Here is a 21,801-nt window from a genome sequence, read left to right as displayed (position 1 = left end):
AAAATAAGTATAATAAGTTTAGAAATATTTAGGTATACTTAGTTTATTACAATATTTTTAGAAAATATTGCAATGTTATATTAAATTCATTCTCATCAAAGTGGCGATCGGATTACAGATATCCGATTTATCATGAGACTTCTACCTAATAAAAGGTGTTGCTAACTGGTCATCTTACTAAGTGCGAAAAGAAATTCGATACTAAGAACGAAACCTGTTGAACAAGCAAATGTATGTAACAAAGTCCAAAGTCAAGAATTAAGTTTGATGAACCATGATATCTAAAGATTTACTTCATGACTGTTTACTACAATTTGTTACTTAAAATACGGTTTTATCTTACCTCACTAAAAAGACGCAACATAAAAATATTTTTCTGAAATTTAATATGTTGAACTTTGTCAAGTGTGTCATTATCATTTTAAGTTTTTAGAAAAAAACTTAATTATTAGCCTACGTGTTCTTCTATATTCTACATATGTGTTAAATTTTCCGTTAACCCGTTCAGGAGATACCTTCAAAAAAACATCTATCCAACAATCCATCTAAACTTTCAGATTTATATGATGTTTATCTTAGCGCACCCTTTGTTGGATTCTCATACATAATTAACTTTTACATTTAATCTTCGTCGAAAAAAAAAATTTACTTCGTGGAAAAACCATTTTTTTATTAAACATTGTTTTGTGATTTGTTGCCATCATTTTGTAGAGTTGCCATCATCATGACGTGTTCTACCAGTGGGCGTCACACTAATTATCATTTTTTCATATCTTGGATCCGTCCGCAAACAATTCATTCTAATACATTTTAGCGAATGTAAATTCTAATCTGCCATTATAATGTGTCTGTTAAAAGCATTTAGGTTAAGTTACAATTTTTTTCGGGTTTTATTTTATTACCAGTATTTAATTTTATCGTTTTGGAAATATATTTTTTGCAAATAATAATTTATGGCATAGTTTCATACGTTTTATATTTAGGTATTAGAAAATTAGGTGTTGTTAACTAGTTCTTAAGGTAAAAAAAATGTAAAACTTCGAAAAAGGAACAGATGTCAGCCAGTAAACTTTTAAAAATAGAATCGTATATTTTTTTAAACTGTCATCATTTAAGTGGAACGTGATCGTGACGCGGTGGTTGCGTCAACGATAGCAGTACAACACTAATTAATGTTTTTCATGGCGCTATCATTTGGATAAACTCGTCTACTGCATACATAAAACAATAGCATGACGATAGACAACCTTGTCATACAGCTGTTAACTATTCGAATAAAAAATAAAAATTCAAATGTCGTTAAGCGAAATTTGGATTACATTTAATAACTATTTTACATTGTCCAACGGGAAAATCTGAGGTTAGAAAACTACCTAGTTTAGTAAGAGACGAGGTAGTTAAACATTAAATATTGCTAGACAGGTTCCACAGGAACAAAACAAGTTTAGTTTTAATGTTAATAAGATTTATACAAAATCATTCCTTGGATAATATTTTATTTCGACACACATTTGGATATTGAAATACGTAGAAAAAGGGGCGAGCTACTTTTATTTTTTATTTATTTCGTTACTTTATTCATGCAGAAAAAGTTAAGCACACCACGAACTGCTGTATACTACTATAACGTGTAATTCACACGTCAATGTAATTGTTCAAATGCACACTAGAAAATTGAACTACATTATTATTGTCATAAAATAATAAGTAACAAATAACAGTCACTTGATAAACTTTAATGACATAATCTTACTAATATTATAAATGCGAAAGATTAGATGGATGGATGGAAGCTTGTTAGAAGGTAGCTCCGAAACGGTTCAACGGATCTTAATAAAATTTGACACTGAAGTAGAACATAGTCTTCAAAGAGAATGTCTTTCTGACATATAGGTTACTTAATGAGTTTCAATTCAGCACGCACGGAGTCGCGGGCGACAGCTAGTAATGCTTAAAAAATCTTAATACTGTCATAATTATTGTTGAAGCATGTTTTTAATTGCTTGAACCTATTTTTTATTAGTACTTATTTATCTCGTCTGTGATATTTTTAATTATGTTGCCAATTATATTTTTATTCTTACTTCTATAATAATCCATCTTCTATTTAATTCGAATTAAAAGATCGTACAATTTGAAGAGTTACATTGCATCATAATTTACAAAGTTTGAAAATACATTTCATATTTTTAAATGTCACATTTTATACATCTGTAAATGACCATTTATTTTACGTATGGTGTTTTACTAAAAAATATTCAAGGTGGAAATAAAAATGAACAATTTGGGTAACCTTCATACTGAATGCCGTTGGACCTTGTCATAACCAACCGCATCTAATAATCTCTTATTTCCGACATAATTAGGCACATAAAAACAAGCAACATTTTAATAACCGATTCAAACGTGTAACAACTGAATAAATCAATACTTTAAAAGATGAATTACATTTAACAATAAGGCCCATCGTACACAAGACAACGTAGATCTTCGAATCCAAGAACTAAGTTTTCACTGGCGAAAAACCTGTACAAGACATACTATTATCTCTATTTTTCAAAGAGAATGTCAGGGATAGCTATATGTTTTTGTACAGGTGTTTCACTATCATATCTGCACTTACATTGTAATTGTAGTATAAAGTATGTTTATTTAATACTTAAAATACAATGTTTCAATTCTTACAGTATTTATACAAATAAGAAAATTGGAGTATCTGCATGTAATATAAAAAAAAAAATATATTTCGCGTAAAAGAAATCAAAAGAATATGTATTAATATATATTTCCATCCCTTTCATACTCGTTGCCAAAACAGAATACAATATGTACCAATAAAACTGTAAAGGCAGTTACGTGTGCGAATTAATTAAATTTGGCAGTTTTTATAACCTACTCTAAAGTGACTGCTTAAAGACGATAATTGTTACCATTTACGGTTCTCAATACAGACGCCATTTTCATTTACGACCAACGTCATATTTTATTGTTTATTTTGATTCACAATGTTCATTTCACAGCCCTTTAAAATATATAACTAGAAGACATACGTAATATTTGTGGTGTTAATGAACGAAATAAAAGATTGAGAATTGTGTCGTCATGGCTTCTTAATTTGTTGTGATATTTTGTTTTTCCTGTGTTTTTATAGTTATAGTATTAGAAGGCATTAGATGTCTGTTCTATTGTGAAGTACTCGTTTCACAATTTGCGCTTTACTGAATGGCGACAAAAATATACGTCGCGATGGTACTTGGCCTAATTACACGCCACGAGATAAATTCGGCATAATATTCACTTTTATAAATACCTTTGCCACTATTTATAGTATTCATTTAAAAGCAATGAGAATAATTTTTTCTGTAAAATATCTAAGCTAGCCTCGCGTTGTTTGTGTAAATTTAATATTGCACTTTTAAATAGAATAAGAGTGATTATAATTCAAGTGATTCTACGGCTTTCTATGGCTGAAAATGTTATATTAAAAATTATTTTTATACACTCAAACTTAACAAAGATTTGAATTGATTTTATTGAAGTTCTTTAAATAAATGACTAGGTTATAAATAAGAGTGATTTAACATTGAATGACTGTCATGTTCATGAAATAGGGGCAGTAGAGGCAGTTGACTGAATTGCTATCATTAACAATTAAGCGTGTCATGAAACGGAAAACACTATGATTATAGTGCGACATCACAGTTATAATGTGTTTTGGTTCATGTGATATTGAAACTGACATTCACAATGTAATTATGCAAAATATGTGGAGTATAATGGAAACAAATCACTTAAGAATAGAAAATTTGATGGAAAATCCGTAATTTACTAATTCAAGATGATTAAGTCTTAAAGTATACATTTGAAAGAATTTAAATTCTTGCGAAACGAGTAATTTATTATCATCGTACAAAAAAAAAACAGTTTTGCCACACATGGTGTTACCTTATACTGAAAACCAATGTGAGGTAAATTTAAACAGTTCAGTCTATTTTTCATTTAAAAACTTATGTAGAATTAAAAAAAAAATACGTAACGCTTGATAAGTATACTGATTTCATTTCATTTCATTTTGAAGGCAACTCATTGAAGACTATATATCTTTTAAGATATGAATTCTGCGTCACATATTGTTATTATCTATATATTGACATTTAAATTTCAAGGTCTCGTAGTCATCGGGTCATCGTCTGTTCCTAATTCAATATTGGAATTTGGCATAAATATAATCTGGCGAATCTTGGTACTGGTCGCAACTTGCCGTTTTTTTTTTGTTTATGTGATAAATTGAGAAAAAATGCGATAAAAAAAACACGTTTAAAAGCACAGTTGGACGATTGTTGATCAAATTATTTTAGTCAAAAGTATACATCATGAACCTTCTTCCGATAAGTGTTATTTTTTTTTTTGTTAATATTTAGGTAATCATTATTTAATAATACTTTTATCACACGTTAAAACACCCACCGCTTTACTATCTATCTATTACTATGTTATCTTATGGGAAAAATATGTAAGTATATGTACTTATGTTTTATTATATTAATATTAGTGATGCAACGGAAGTGTCTTACCGGAACCAGAAACGGAAACAGATGTCAAAAATAAATTTTAGCAGAAACGGAAACGGAAACGGATGCGGAAACAGAAGTGTAAATAATAATAAAAAACATATTTACAAAAATATTTTTTTGGGTAAAAACAGTTTGTTGTCGTTTTTAATTTATTAAGGCATTGGATATCGATGTCCTTTAGCCTTCAATGTATGTATTTTTACTGCGCTGCAATAAGTTAAAATAGGCGTTTTTTTATTTATTTTCAGGAAACAAAATTACACTATTTACAAATTAATGTTCGCCAAACCACTCGTGTTGACAAACGACAAATATATTTCTTTATTAATACATTCACTGCTGACCACTCGGATCCGAGTGGGCAGAGCTATTAGTAGCAGCGCCTCCCCCACGGATCCGAGCGAGGAGCCCGTTCACTTTGTAGTAGCCAGTAAGCCGCCGGCGTTTGAAGCGAGTCCATGTTGCTTTGTGTGGCCACTCTGGCAATATAGTCAACTAACGAAAAAGAGTATTAGTTTCATTCTTACAGTGTTTAGTATCACGTTCGTACGGAGGCAAACATAAAAATATCTTGTATCACATGAAGCTAAGGCTGAACTTTGTTATGTATGTATATTTTTTAAATATATTTATGTCCTGTATGTGTGTGTATGTATGCGTGTGTATGTGTGTGTATATGTCTGATGATGATCCCTAGCGCTCAAACGCAAAAAATGTGTTTTTTTTTTTATTGAATTTATTATAATAAATTATTATAATAACATTATTAATTTATCTATATGTTCAGCATTCCCAGATACTAAATAAAAAATTATCATAAAAAGTTTTGGCTCCCAGCTGTTACCTTTTTTTTTATTTTGTAAACAGTGAATGTGTTAAGTATCAAATACACCAAATCTAGATTAGAAAAAGATATAATTATTAGGCGTCGGTGGCTCGTGGCACTTGACTTGCAATCTGCAGGGCCTGGGTTCGAATCCCGCCATGTCCCGCAATGTGATTTTCGATTTACATATGTACATTTATCCGACGTTCTTACGGTGAAGGAAAACGTAGTGATGCTGCTTGCACATATCTGAGAAAAAAATCAATGATATGTGTGAAGTCAACCCGCTCTAGGCCAGCGTGGTTGACTATGGCCTAGTCACCCCTAATTTGGGGTAGGCTCCGAGCCCCTCAGTGGGGATGCATAGTGAGCTGATGACAATAATGATGATGATATATTACATGGTTATCACTTATTCAAAAGTACATTTAATAACTCGAAAGTATGAAATAGTCACATTTTGCCAGTTGTCAAATTTTATATGGACAACAACGCCGCGCATTTGGATCTCTCAGCCGTCGTAAAGTTCCGTTTTATCTCCGTTATAAAAGTTGCGGAAACAGAAGCAGAAACGGATGTTGAAAAGCATGCGGAACTTCCGCACTTGCGGAAACGGAAACAGACATCCGTTGCATCACTAATTAATATTATAAAACTCTGTAAAACAATTTTACTTCAAGTCGAGCCAAATGTTTATTTTCCTACATTAGCTACTTACTATTAAAATTTATATGTTGACATTTAAACTCTTGTAATCGAAAACGAATTTAAGATTGATAACTGTTGCTATATCATAAATCTACAAAAAAAAAAAAACTAACTGTAATTACCTGACATGTAGGATTATAAATTTAAAACATGACGTCATATTAATTACGCTATTGAAATTAAAGAGTGTCTTTGCAGGTGCTTCTACTTTTCGTTTTCGAACCCCAACACCAGTGTGTATCTTTTTAGAGGGCTTATTCCCGCGCATGGCTGTTTACTGGAAATTATTGAGGTTAGGAAAAGTGTAATATTATAGCTTATCTTGGGCGGTAGAGCAAACGCTGTGCCACGCATTGCAGTTTTTAAATGTCGTAAACGGCATATTCATATTATAGACGTATTTCTATAGCTACTCTAACTGTATCGCTGGGTGTAAAAATATGGAGATTTCTGTGACCTCGCGTGAAAATACTGTGTCAATGAGAAAAAAAAATGTTTCGGATAAACATTTTTAAAAGCGAAGATACTGAAACATTGAAACATAAATATTCTGTCAAATTTACTATTTGACGAGTTTTTTTTAATCTTTCGAGTATTAAGTTAATTATTGTTAATTTAATAAAAATATTATTTTGTTATAACTCACCTTCATATATGGACCTATCATAAAGACTTTTTTATCACTACGTTCCGCGAAAAATTCTTTCACGAAACGAAATTAAGTATATAAAAGTAAGCACTAAATTTTCACAACAATTTAATATCACAGATGTTTTACGCGGACGAAAACAGGATTGAAGCGCGCAGCAAAGTCAATAACACGATTTCACTAAAAAAATATCCAAACGCAGCTTGCAAAAAAAACAACTATTTCTTTTTAGGCATATTTACAATGAACTAGAAGAAATATTAGCGTACGGATGGCGATTGTTAAATTTGCGTTTTTAAATTTAAGCGCGAATAAAACACGCGTGCGCGTTCAGCGACTGTCGTTCGTGCGCTGTCTGAATGGTGACTGGCTGAACGCTTGTTATAACCAAGCCATGTATATTCGCGGCCGTTAAAAAATAAATACGCCAAGGTGTGAGCGACGAACGAAGGCCCAGACTGAGGAACTGTTATCTAACTTTATGTACATATGTACAAATTCACTCTGAAGAGTTTTTGCATATTGTGTCTACAATACCGATAGTGACTGGTGGAGATTTGACAAGATGACCTAGTTAAGAACATTGACACGCGCAAATTGAATTCAACATTCGCAAATGTTTCGTCTTAATCACTAGAGATGTTAATAACATTCACAATCTGTTAACAGTTCACAAGTCAATTATTAATAGCTTTCAAAATACAACTGCGACATCTGATAATAAATAAACTTGTTCCCATTCCAATGAAACGTAATTTAAACCGATAAATATCATTGGAATATTAATATCCAAAACATGTAAACAAAACGCAGTTACGTTTACCTGTGTTAAAACAAATAATATTTTACATTATACAGTCGAACTTGGATAAGCGAGAGTCCAAGGGGCCCAATATTTTTCACGCTTATAGAGGCTATACAAATCAGAATTAATCGATATATTGAGGCCCACTGAGACTAGGGTTACCAGGTCGCCAAACCTATTAGCCGGACAGACAGGTAGCCGGACAGCCGGTAGAAAGGTCGGACACCCTATATTATTTAGGATTTTGTCTCAGTATTAATTGGTACACTCTCGTTTGGGAAATGTAAAAAGCCTAACAAAAGCCGGAAAACCGTTTATTTTGGCCGGACACGCAATCAAAAAGCCTACCTATGTCCGGCTTTATCCGGACGCCTGGCAACGCTAACTGAGACCCAGTCTTACGTTATGGGAAGCCCCTCTAAGAACATTAAGTAACACAAAAAAAATGATCAACTTTTAAAGAATGATGACGTTATAGTCACACGTCACTTCCCATGACTCAGTTTCATAGTGACGAAAATCATCAAAGTTCGGTGTAACTTGAAAACGGATTAAGACGGAAACGAAGCATTGGCCTTTTAACATAATATGGAAAAACCTCAAGACCGTGACATAATCTTGCAATTCACTTTATGATAGTAACAAGATAAAAGGAAAACGGTTTATTTGTAATAAGGAAAAGTTTAGTGACACACGAAGCTTAAAATAATACATACCATATTCCTTTGTATATGAATTTGGACAGTGGTAAATAAAATGATCGACTTAAAATTGTAAAATGAATGGTGAAATGAGACTGTACCAAAACTTTGCAAAATGAAAAACCTTAACATCTTAAGTACTTACCTTTTCCTTAGTAGGTTACGGAATGTCCTCGCTAATTGTTTAACTATCAATACATTTTGTTAGCTTTCGTTAGAGACAATAAAACCGCCAAATTTCACTGCCGTGTCACTTTTCTTAAGGCTTTTTGTCTCTGTTTTTAATGAGAACGAGATTTTTATTTTTTATTTATTTATTCGGATAATTAACAGACACAAGTTTATGTTATAGTTACATGCGTACAATCTTGATGATGATTGACAATATGTTTTATACAAGTGGTTATACAGTGGAAACCCATTGTAATTCGAATAAGACAAATACAGCGTGTGAAAGGATAAGAATTTAGGCAGCCAAACGGTTGTTAGGTGCGTCCGCATTTTTGCACAACGTTAACTCGCCGAATGTGGTCCAAATGACAGCTTTCATTTTACTTTCGTCCGCTCAGTTGACTGCGCAATATTAAAATCTATTATTAAAACTCGTACAATATTAACACAGTATTTTTTGAATCGCATGATATCAAATTATAATTTAAAGATAATTATATTTACAAAAATTCGGAATTCAATATCAAAATTATAATTTAAAGAAATTATTCCGCCCAAAAAATCTGAAAAAATGTAAAAAATCTGCTTTTTTACAAAGCGACAAGACTCTCATAAAGCTTTTGATGCTATTTGTTAAATTGAAAATGTCAGTAGAAACCAAAAATAACTGCAGAATCTAAAGACAGTTCCGCGGCCACCGTTGCTATATTGTTATATATTATTATTGTTATATACATTTGTTATCAACTAGTTTATTTTGTAAAAAAATATGCTATTTTCCTTAACTATTTTCCGACATGGTTTCGTATGTTGTTCTAGTGACACGAACACTTTAGTATTTAAATCAGTTATTTCAAAGGCCATTCGTTATCGCTCCGTTCTCGTACTGAAATACCTACATATGTGACTGCGCACCGATGCATTTGCAGCCTTGCGACAACATGAAAAATCTCACAGATAACCTATTAACTCTATTTAAAAACTTCAATGCTACTGACAGATGTGTCTGACCTTTTGACGGTAATACTTTGTTGATACAAAATCTATTAATAACAAAAAAAAAAAATTACTTTAAAAAAATCTTACGATTGTTAGTGGAAACTTCTGTGACCGACGTCTAAAATCTTTTAATTATTTTTTTTATAATTATTAATTAAATTCACTTCCTCGTTATTATTTTATTCGTATAGGTTAATTATTGTTTTGTTCGTTTAAGATACGAAAGCATACATCCGTAAACAATTTTTTTATTTGTTTAATAACTAAGTTGGTAAGGGCTTTACAGCAAGTATTTGGAATAAATTGCTAACATCAAAATGCTTGTCGAATCTCAATAAGTGAATAAAGTTACCTTAAGGTCTGAAACAGTGCGCATTTACAATTAATACCAAACATAAAACCAGTCGTTACCAAGCAATAATTATTTAGTTTTTTTTTTATAATCTGTAAGACTCGTCTCGACTCAAACAAAAATATGACTAAAAAGTGTAATGTTTAATTTGTGTCGCTAAAATATGACAGTAACAGAATAAACGTGCCCTAGTTACACAAATGAACTAGTTAGCGTCACTAATATAATTTACGATATGCGAGAAAATGTCTATTTTCGCACCACACAGTACAAACATTGATCGCAAAAGCATATTGTTTGCAAACCTCCGCTTCAACGTAAATATTATGACACAAAAAGTCGTAAATCAAGACAGAAATTGACAGATTTATATAAAATCATTCGATTTTACCAAATAAATTTTGAAATGAATCATGAAACATCGAAGAGATTATAGATTGTGCACTCAATTTGAGGATAATTTTTTTTCCTCTCTGTATTTATTTAAGAAAATTTAGCTTGCTAAAAGCAACATGTTATTCATTATAATTTTTTTACAGTTATTCCTTGCTATACTCATATTATCAAATGTATTCTTTAGATAAGAATAAGGAATATTTTTAAAATTTACTTGAAAAATTACAGAGCCATCTAGTGCTGAGTAGCCAAAAACAACAAAGAGTTCAAAATTATTCTTGCTCTATTTTTTTACAAAATAGTATTGCTTTATTTATTTGAACGAAGTCTTTATAATTAAACATTTTAATATTTGAATAAATTTTCGAACCATAAACTTCATAATAAACTCGTTATATGAACAGCGATTTCTTCGTACATGTAACTCTTTGTTCCTTGCGAATGCAATGGTTTCTCCGGAATCAATTGCATATACTATGATGCCATGTAACGACTAAGAATAATTGAAAAGATGAGTCGTATATATACACGAGATATACTAAAAATATAAATTAAAAAATTTTTAGTGTTTTTCTATCACATTTTTTGATTTGATTGGATATAGAAGAGTTAATACATTGATTTTTTTAATTATTTTTCACCATCACAAAATATGCCACGTTTTTTATCATTCGAATATATTCCTTCTTAATTTTTTTTATGACTTACGAATTTATTAAGTATCATTTGTTTTGTTTTAATTAAATTAATATATAGACACAATTAAAATTGCTTCAATGTGTTCTTACCTTAAGATTTAGGTATTAACAGTCTGCACCAGTATAGTAATTATTAGAAGGCATGTTTATTGTGAGTGGTAGTGCAGAATGCGCTCGACATTACAGAACCGTCCCACACTTGTCACTCCAGTTCCCATAATAATATAAACTCTCGAAGCATACAAATTACCTTTTATTTTTCTGAGTATATAAGATTAAAGATGAATGTGAATGACTACAAAGATAGATAAAGACCGAAGAAAGTATTTATTATTTGTGTGAAAAAGAGCAGGATGATGATGATTTTGCTTTAATTCTACCATTGGTTTCCATTATTGTTTGAATCCTGATTATCCTAAGTATAGAAGGAAAAATTAAAGCAAGAGGAAAATGAAAGAAAAAATATACGTATTGTATTTGATTTGATGGCGTGTTTAAAAGATCCAGAGACAGGCAAGAAAAAAAGATGAGAGGGTTTCTTCGTGCCAAAAATTTTCAAAAAGAATTTCCCGTACCGGGAATCGAACCCGAGCCTCCTGGGTGAAAGCCAGGTATCCTAGCCACTAGACCATACGGGATACATTGAGTTATCAAAATATTAGTCTCAAAAGCCAAATTTAATTACTCATTAACTTGATGGAATAATTTTTAATTTAGGTAAATTGTCTTAAATTTTTTGCAAAAACATGTCGGCCTATTAGTTTATTAACATATAATTTAAATTACTAAAGTACATGTTGAGTAATGCATAGTGTTTTTTAAATAAAGCGACATCTATTAAAGTAATATAACAACCTATCTTCACACTGCCGGACGCAATCGAGGCAGTTACTGGTTCCAAAGTTTATGGATAGATGTCACTAGTAGCTTGTGAAAAAGCCATGAAAATTAAAATATCCTTTCTAATTTTATTAATTATTAACTGATGGCACTTAACACAACCAGGAATATGGTATTTTACGAAGCCTCTCATCCTACTAAAACGATAGAATTTAAAATATTTTATTTTTATCAAATTTTTCACCCCCATTCAAGTGAGAACTTAAATTTTGCGCTCATGAAAATATTATTGGAAGTTATAAATAAAATTAAAATCAATATGTACGTTAATTTAAAAAAAAATAACGGTCAAGGCACAATTCTATTAACAAAATGTTTCATGTAAGCAAACTTATTGCGTGCAAATGATTAACATCATATCCGGAACTAATAAAAGATATAAAGAAATGCTTCCGATTACCGGCATACTTAATTCATTGTTGTGCGTTTCAAACATAATAAATAAAGCGAGAAGGAACGTCTCCATCGTTCATCACTAAAAAAAAATAGTAACCTACACCACCACATGAACTAATGTGAGGATTATGTGTTTTCTTTAAATTATTGATACTTTGAATCTCATTCATTACTGCTGGTAGAGATTTTATAATTGTTATTTCAGTTGTCTTCAAGTTTTCACGCGGTTTATACACTATAGTTAGACTGGATATAGAGTTGATTTTGTGACGTATCTTAACTCCGTTCTGCATTAATGGAAACGTACGTTAAGACACAGTTACGTATAAACTACTCTACCTTACAGTTACAGAATATCGGGATTACGTAACGGTGTAATGGCCGAATTGGTTTTTAATTCTTGTTATAAATTTTTATTTGGCTCTCGTGTTTTTATTCTATTGCGTGTTGCCTTACAAATTATTACCGTTGAAATACGACCACCAAATAGCATATTTTGGTTACTGGATATCAAACAAATTAGAGGACAGTTACTTTAAACTGGCTTGCTAGAGAGATGGTATTAAATTTTAAAGATAAATGTAGGCCTTACGAATAGAAGTTTGTGACTTGTGATTTCGGAGACTAGTCTCAAATTTTTTTTTACTCTAGTCCATATCATAATAATTTTTATGGCTTTATAACTAAATTCGGTATTACTCTAAATAAAATATAATATATGGTTAATGGAAACAGATTTTAAATATGTTAAAGTTGCACATCGTGTCTACGGAAGATCCTTCTATTAAAGGCTACTTGTAAGTTTTGTATTTTAGAATTACAGTTGCAGCAAGTGATTTAGAACCTATTTTTAATCCAATAGAGTTCAAATTTCAATTTATCGACTTCATTATGTTTATGCTGAACACGTATTCTGTACGGTGAGGTCAAAACAAATGAATGTAAAACATCTGCTGTACTTGTGAACTAATCGTGGGTTTTCAATGGCGAGATACTTATGCAAAAACATGTTACTATCTCGTTTTTTTAATGGAAATAAGAGGGATAGCGTGGTAAAGGGACTACATATGAAGCATTTCGAACATAACTCTACCGATTTTCCCATCAATTCTAATAATAAGGAAATACTATAAAATCTTCCTTTGACATATACATTGCACGTTTTAATAGCGATGCATTAAGACTTAAACCTGAAAGTGTACATTAGATTGACTAGGTATTATTTACTTTATTTAGTTTCTGTTCCACTAGTATCAGAAAATTATTCAAAATGTTTAATAAGTATTGCGTATTACATTAATAAAAATCTATTAAATTTCATAGAAAGTTAATTTACGTATAAAAATATGTTAAAGGAAATGGAACCAAGATTTCCTGGACACTAACCGAGCTACGGCAATTTAATTGAAAATATGTCAAGACTTCACGGCTTATAAGGGTACAAAACAGATATGTTTAAGATTCTTTCCCCTTAAATTTTACTCTCATACAAATATTTCCTTAAATTACAAATGCAATTTGCATTTGCCCAATTCATTTAGAACGGAAAACAAATAGCCTCTCACAGTTATGGGATTTTCAGCAAAATCCATATAAGACGGTGTCACAGGTATAGGTTACTGCCACACCCAAAACCACTTCACACACCAAACCAAACCCACTCCCACTTCTCACACCAATCCAAACCCACTTCTTACAATCGTACACTAAGTTCCTGCTTTAGTGGCTATTTAAAGTGTCCTAAGTATGGCAGTTAAGTGCCGTTAGTTACCTAAAAAATTAAGTAAAACATTTTATTATTCTAACAACAAATCACATTGTTCATGTTTGCAACATAATATCGATGACGTTAACAATTACATATATTGTTTAGTATTCAGCGAGCAACTTGAAACAATGCATTGACATTTATCGACTGGAATCAATCAAAGTATTTATCGGTTAAACATTCCTTATTATGTTTAATGATTAGCTTTGTTGCTGTAAATCAAATTAAAGGCTTATGTTTTGTAAATAATAGTTATTAATTTAAAAAATCAATAAAAATGACTGACTGACTGTGACTGACACTCAGGTGAAGTAAACTAATAGAATGATACCTCACTTGTCAAAATCGATTCAGTTGTTTAGGCTACAACCGGTCACAATCTAACGCATACATAAAAACATAACCAACGTACAAAGGAATAATAATATTTGTCAAGTATTTGTAAAATCGTTTTTTTGCCTTATAACACAAGCTTAATTGAAATGTTTTCAAGAAATATTAGTTACCTATGTATGTAGGTATATACTAATTAAATAAATTCCAACTAAAAAAAACTCTCCAAAATTTGTGTACAATTTAATATTCACTACAATAAAACTTTGATTCAGCTGAACGTTCAGTATACTTCAGAATGCAACAATTCGGTATATCAAATTTTATTTAAATAATTTCGCTATGAATCATTTGTTAACCTCATTTGTTTAAGGAATACAAATTAGGGATGACTGGAGCATACAGAAATCTGCACTACAATGTGACTCACAATGTCCGTATGTACAAATCTCAGGTTTATATTATTTATTATTCAGTGGCGAGGTGAGTAAGACGCAAGAGCAAGTTGCACAATACGCCTACAAATGGCGTCTCCTTGGAATGTAAGATATTTCATTACCAAATTACAGATTTAATTAAAAATCGCATGTTTCACTTAATTATTAATTTTTCGTGTTATAGATGTTTTAGTTAGTATAGATGACAAATACAGCTCGTATCACAGACGTTGTTTTCTCAGTATCTTGAAGTTAATTTTTTCTTGTCATTCTTGGACTACCTTTACGCCTGATGTTTTCTGTCTGACACGACGATACTGCATGGCGACTGATAATAATTTAATAAGGTGCTTAAAATATTCTTAGATTTTATGCTTATATTATATCGACAAACAGTATTGTCACGTTTCTTTATTGCGATCATAAACTACGTCACAAAAGTGTTACTAAAATTCAATGAAGTCGAATGCAATGACAATGCGAACAAATGATTTAGCTATCAAATATTACTCGCACTTGCTCTTTGATCTTTAACCGTGGGTTTGTGAAAACATATGGCTATCTCTTTTTTGTCTAAGATATGAGAGGGATGACGATATGTTTTATACAGAGAATTTGGTCTAAAACCCCACGGTAATTAATTTATTAACAATCAACTTATTTTTAACCTATCAGATTGTTACTAGAATACAAGAAAAGAAAATAAATAGGTGCATTAAAATAACGGATTGTGGGCGTTGTACAAATAAGGTGATAAATTTAAACGAAACGTTGCAACTTAGATTAGAATCGATTCTATGCACCCCCTTACGAAACGGACAGGCAGACTCGGACCCTCTGTCTGGCTGGGGTGACCCGTGACCTTGATTCACCCTGCCCCGTACCGGATTATATTATTTGTTAAGCCTCACATCGCTCTGCAAATTTGTTATCAACTGCGATAATTTCGAACGAGTAACAACATTAATGTTGTTGATTTACATTTATTGTTGTATAAATATCTGACAAGAGAAACGATATGAGACGCTACTGAATGTGGCATTGGAAGCGACGCGTGTGCTCCGAGCTCCGACGTCAGTCGCTCTTGCCGCGCCGTCTGCGCCGCACGCTCGCTCGCATCATGCTGTCGTTGTTCCTCCTCGCGCTCGCAGCCACCGCGGCCGCGCAGAACTTGCAAAATACATCAACTGCACGTGCCCCGACACCGCGCCGGGAACAGTTCCGTGTCATTTACGAATGGAACGCTATAGACTTCCAATGGGCCTCCCCGGAAGAACGCGAGGTTTACCTAAATACGAGCCGATACATACCCCGCAACGTTCTAATCTCTGGAATAAACTTCTACGGAGAAAACCTATTTCTGACCCTGCCGAGGATGCTAGAGGGCGTGCCGGCGACGCTCGCCACGATCCCGGTACGGCAGGTCGACACGGCGCCCAAGCTTAGCCCCTTCCCTAGCTGGAGCGCCAACACCCTCGGCGATTGCGCCGCCTTGCAGTTCGTGCAAAATGTTGAAATCGACCGCAACGGAATCATGTGGATCTTGGACAACGGACGTATCGGCACGCTCACTCAGAAACCCGATACGAAGTGCCCGCCCTCGATCGTCATGATAGATCTGAAAACTGGCAAAAATGAAATGGAGCGCATACCTCTACCCAAGGAGACGGTGAACGCCTCGACGTCGTATCTCAACGATCTCGTCGTGGACAATCGCGACGGTGACTACGCTTATATTACTGACAACAGTGCCGTGGATCCAGGTATCATAGTTTTTCGTCGAAGCGACAAAAAATCATGGAAGATCCGAGACAGTAAGTCTATGTTGTCGGTGAGCGAGGCTGCCGTCTTTCGCATCAATGGTACAACCATCAACCTACCCGTCAACATCGATGGCATAGCCCTCGGACCGCAATTCCTTACCGAAGAAGGCTACGTCGATAGGACCGTGTATTTCACCCCTTTATCGAGTTTTCACATGTATGCCGTTAACGCTTCGATTTTACGAAACGAGTCCCTCTCGTCGACTGGTGACGGAGCGATACGTCCATATATCAAGGATCTCGGCACCAAGCCGTCGCAAACGGACGGCATGAAAATGGATTCGACGGGTACCTTGTTTTTCGGTTTAATCGGCAATTCGACTATTGCGGAATGGAACACTACGACAGACTTCAGAGTCGGTCAGCGCACTATCGCCAGAGACCCGAACTACATCCAGTGGGTCGACCGGTTTACATTTGACGACAGTGGCAACATATACGTCGTAATCAACAGGCTGTACAATTTCATTAAAAATCAAGTCTCTCTCGACGAGGTGAACTACAGGATCCTGAAGTCGCACACGGGGACCAAGAGCTATATATTCAGTCCCGATGTAACTCCGGTGGTACCGAGTCCGCATGGGGCGGCGACCGCGCCCTCTGTTTGCGCATCGCTGTTGTTGTTGGCCTTCGCGCACCTGTTCGCCTAGTCCCCGCGGCACCTCTAGGTCGTAGATTTGACTACGACTCAATCGATTTCTTTACCTGCGCCTGAACTGATAACTAAAGTTACCAAATATTTAAAGTTACCTTGACCCGAGGTCTTTCCAGTGAAAACGCGCAATGTAGATAGTTTTTTATGTTTTTAGTTTTACGTTTAAGTGTTATTTATACGAAGTGGAATGATACAGCGATCTATGTGAGAACTCGAAGGCGTGCCGAAGAAGCATCATTACGAACACCGTGTGCTGGAGCAAAGGTCGAGGACGAGTTCTCAAATACCACGAGCCACTATATCGTGTTAACACACCAATCATTTATTTATGTTCAACTTCGTAAAATATTTATTTTGAAAAATTCGTGATCAAATTTAAAATAATACTAGGATCTGTCCAGTGATTCCTTTGAAATTTTTAAATGAGCCAAATACTAATTTTTATTATGTAAGAATATATTTAACGATAGGTATACATTATAAATGTATAATATATGGTAAATAATGGTAAATAAACTAGATATATTGAAAAGTACGCCTGTTAGATGAACGTGACTGAACTGAATTGAAATAAACGTGTGTTTCACATTAAGATGTTTGCAGATTTTATTTCCCCCACGTCCGTGCCATTGACACAGTGTTAAGTAGCTGACTGCTGAACAGTCAACTCAATTTAGCCTTGTTTGTGTACACAAGGACACGGTTTTGTACGTTTATCAAATTAATAGGACTCATGGGAAAATATTATACTAGTAAAGGTATAAAGAAAAAGCTGTCCTTCAGTTTTATCAGCCATGGCCACGACTAGGTAGTCCCATGGTTTAAAATAATTTGATTATTTAGACTTCGATGTTATTTTGTCTTTTGCATTATAATACATTCCAGGTTCTGGCATTAAAAAAGTAAGAACTAACATTATTTCTTAAATGGTTGGTAATGTATTCATTACAAAACAGTATAGCCCCCTTTATAACTTCGTTATAAAGTAGTATTTGTGAGACTCATCAAATACATTACACGACATTATCGTTCACCGTCCTAGTTCAAAATAATTACACATTACATGAATGATAATAAAAATCGCAAGAAAACAACTTCAGATACTTAAATGTAAATAAAACTTCATAATTTAAATTATAAAATAATATCAATAATTTGCGTTTAAAAACAACATTTGTGATAATTAATTTAATATCTTAAATTTTTTACTATCTTATACCAGGATATCAAACTTACGACTAAAGATAAGCTGGACGCTAGAAAACATAGTACATAATTAAATCTATTTATATCATAAAGAATTTCACTTGAAATTGATTTCACTTTGTGATATGTAGATGATATATAAAAACTAGCAAGTACAACATTTGTCAAACACGGAACCGGTTTTTGTTAAATAATTAATCGTTCATAACGTGTTAAGCTATTTTCACCAAACACTTTTTGCTCTACATTAGGCGGGGATATACGTAGAAAGTGAATGTTCGTCTGCAATGAAAGTATTTTTTAACATTTGACATTAACTTTTTCCTTTGTAAAGTAACCTGAATTAATGAAAACCTTCGCTTTATTTGACTACTTTTTTCTCTTTAATTAAATTTCTGCTTTTGATATAACAAGAGGGGCAATATCGCACGAAGCCTTTAAAAATACCTGGTGCCTCTACACTTTTGTTACGTGTTTTTTGTTCTATATATATATATAGTCTTTTACTACACATTTCGATCCATTTGCTGTAAATGTTTAAAATTGGACATAACTTTTATTTTTAATTTTATAGTCTGTTAAAATAACTTCATAAATATATTTCAGTTCGATAAATTATAAACATTTGTGTAGACATGTGAGCGTAGCGACTTCAGACATTCGGCGGTCGATTCGCAGCGGTCTAAGAACAATGGGATGATCGAATTGTTCGTACTTGTCTGCATCATCGCTGTTAAACCTCGCCTTGTTCGTTCGAATAACTATACAAAGTCAGTAAGGCTGTTTTGTAATCAACGAGGAAATCATGACATCAACGGCTATTTTCAACAGCTGATCGCATCACAATGCGATCGGTTTACAAATATAATCGTCTTCTATTGATACCCACGTATATAAACAAAAAAAATAGTTACGAAGGTCGACAATATCTTGTATTGTATGTTCTTGTATGTTCATACAACTTGTACTACACACCTTAACTATCATACCTAAGATAACATTTTATTATAATTTTGCTTAATTCCGAAAACAGAATACAATTTTATATGCAGATGTAACCACCAATGTTTATTGGTTGGATTTGTATATGAAACATAACTAATATCCAATCACAAACGTTTATGCACGTACATTATTATTTGGATAGTGGAGTTGAATTTGTATAGTGTTTAAACTATAATAAACATAAGTACATATTATTTATTTATTGAAAAGAAAACACGTCATGATATTGTTGCTGGATTGTTGTTTAATTTTGCATAATAAACATGTTTTCGTCTGTCTGTATTATTAAGCGCTTACAATCAAGATTCGAGAAAGCTTTGTTCTGTTTTTATTGTGGTTTGCGTCAACAAGAGAAATCATTGCGTGATTCTGTTTTAAGGCGCAGTTTTTAACAATCGATTTGTCAATAATTATGTGTGCAAATAATATATTCCTGCAATATAATCCTGTATACTCCTGTAATATAGTTATATAATATATATAATTCCTGTTATATAATTAATATTTTTTTTATTTAAATTATTTTTGGAACGAAGTTCCTTATCGCGCGTTGTGAAAGGGGGCTAGACGGAAAAAATTCTTACGAAAAGTTGTCACGACACTTTTTGCTATAGTAAGTATGTTAACGACGAATGAGCGCTACTTCATCATGGCAACGACGTGACAATATATAACGAAAATTCATAGAAATAAAATGTACTTCTTGTGAAGACTCAAGTTTTTATTCATAGAATAAACATTGGTTCCTTCACTAATTAATCGAAAGGAACTTCGTTCCATCCGCGTGTCCCTTGACACCTCTCAAGTTTTTTTTTTATTATTAGAGTAATTATTAGATTAATTCAATATTTACACAAATCGTTTAGATTAATATTAAACATATAAAATATATGGGAACTGCTCAAGATGCATATTATTTTTATTACACAATGTCCGCGAGAACATTACGCTCACATGAAAAACATTATTCTAGGAAAATAATCCGCTTTGTCTGTGAAACTAAATTATTTTGCAAGAATATTAAACCAGGGCACAAAAATCTATACCTTTATATAAAAGAAAGTCGTGTTAGTTACATTATAACTCAAGATCGGTCGAACTGAATTAGCTGAAAATTGATGGGGAGGTAGCTTAGAACTAGGAGACGGATATAGGAACTTTTTTATCTTGTGTGAATTTTTTTTTCATTCCGCGCGTTCGGAGTCGCGGGTAAAAGCTAGTATTCTAATAAAACGGGCTTAAAGTAGATAAAAAACTATTTCGTAGTTGCAATTAAAAGGGTAAATTGATTTTTATGAAAGTATCAATAAAACCACGTTTCTTTGCACGTGAATATTAATTTAATGATTCATATATTTATTACTTCACATTGTTTTTTTATAACCTTGTTGTTTTGTCTAGCGGAACATCAATTACTAATAAATATAAATTACACTCTAATAAAACGTCTTATTTTCAACAAACAAACAATTGTTAATTAAAAAAAAACAGTATATTCGATTAACAGTATTCTCAACATAAATTATTTAATCCGTATATGAGTATACGTGAGTACACAACGTCTTAAAGGAACGAAAATACGCATACAAAAAACAACTTACCCTAATCGCAAAAATATTAATGAAGTTACAGTTTTATCGCTGGTTTCTAGTGATGAAACATGATGTTAAATCAGTTCACAGTAACAGAAAGAGATGAAAATAACAATGTTTTTTTTTGATAATGTTTCGGCAATGAAAAATGGAGTTACACAAATTGGAGTGATGCCCGATCAAGGTTCCAAAAGTTAACTGGTTGAGAACGATAAGTTCTCATCAGTAAGGCATTCATTCAATACCAAGTACCAATACGAGTATAGCTTACAAAAACTTTATACGTTAAAACTATACGAAAATAAATTAAAATTCTTCATTAAACTTCTTTTGGAACTTAAAAAGCAAGCTATAAATACAGTAAAATTTTCATGCGCCATAATAACACGGAAAGTGAGTTTTTAATCAATAGTCGTAGTTTGTTAATTGCATGCTGCGACTGATATTTTTTTTTTAATAAGGTCGCCATCAATAAGTTCGAATTGACATCTTTAAGAAGATTTCGAATATAAAATACTATTAAGAAACTTATTTGGAATCTAGATTAATAAAAATTATCTTACACGTTCCATAGACCAGTCATGACTACACACATATATAAATCTATATATATAAAAGAAAGTTGTGTTAGTTACACCATTTATAACTCAAGAACGGCTGAATCGATTTGACTGAAAATTGGTGGGCAGGTAGCTTAGAACCAGGAATAGGACATAGGATAATTTTTACCCCGTTTTCTTTTTTTTTTTTTTTTATTCCGCGCGGACGGAGTCGCGGGAAAAAGCTAGTATGTTATAAAGATAAGTC

At 32.7% G+C, this 21,801-nt stretch overlaps 2 protein-coding genes and 1 non-coding gene across 6 annotated transcripts in view; 1 reads left to right on the top strand and 2 right to left on the bottom strand.

Moving 5' to 3' along the window:
• Positions 1–7,169, bottom strand: part of LOC106713243 (G protein-activated inward rectifier potassium channel 3) — a 34,034-nt gene extending 26,865 nt beyond the window's left edge. For 2 of the 4 annotated variants that reach the window (XM_014505990.2, XM_014505988.2), the window contains exon 1: positions 6,755–7,169. The gene's annotated coding sequence lies outside the window, so the exon portion shown is untranslated. The remainder of the gene's footprint in view (positions 1–6,754) is intronic. The other 2 variants (XM_014505989.2, XM_014505991.2) reach the window with 2 other exon arrangements.
• A 4,276-nt stretch (positions 7,170–11,445) lies between these two features.
• Trnae-uuc lies at positions 11,446–11,517 on the bottom strand. The gene has a single exon. It is a non-coding gene; the product is annotated as a tRNA-Glu (tRNA).
• Positions 11,518–15,731: 4,214 nt separating this feature from the next.
• On the top strand, positions 15,732–17,222 carry LOC106713255 (protein yellow). The gene has a single exon (XM_014506013.2). The coding sequence runs from the start codon at positions 15,747–15,749 to the stop codon at positions 17,184–17,186; it is 1,440 nt and encodes a 479-aa protein (XP_014361499.2). The 5' UTR covers positions 15,732–15,746; the 3' UTR covers positions 17,187–17,222.
• The last annotated feature ends 4,579 nt before the right edge of the window (positions 17,223–21,801 follow it).

The sequence above is a fragment of the Papilio machaon genome, chromosome 10 (assembly GCF_912999745.1).
Source record: "Papilio machaon chromosome 10, ilPapMach1.1, whole genome shotgun sequence".
Lineage (NCBI taxonomy): Eukaryota > Metazoa > Arthropoda > Insecta > Lepidoptera > Papilionidae > Papilio > Papilio machaon.
The sequence above is the reverse complement of the archived record's forward strand: the minus strand, read 5'-3'. Positions and strand labels throughout refer to the sequence as shown.

Coding starts and splice junctions, on each gene's coding strand:
- LOC106713255 (XM_014506013.2), top strand. CDS start 15,747: ATGTGGCATTGGAAGCGACGCGTGTGCTCCGAGCTCCGACGTCAGTCG.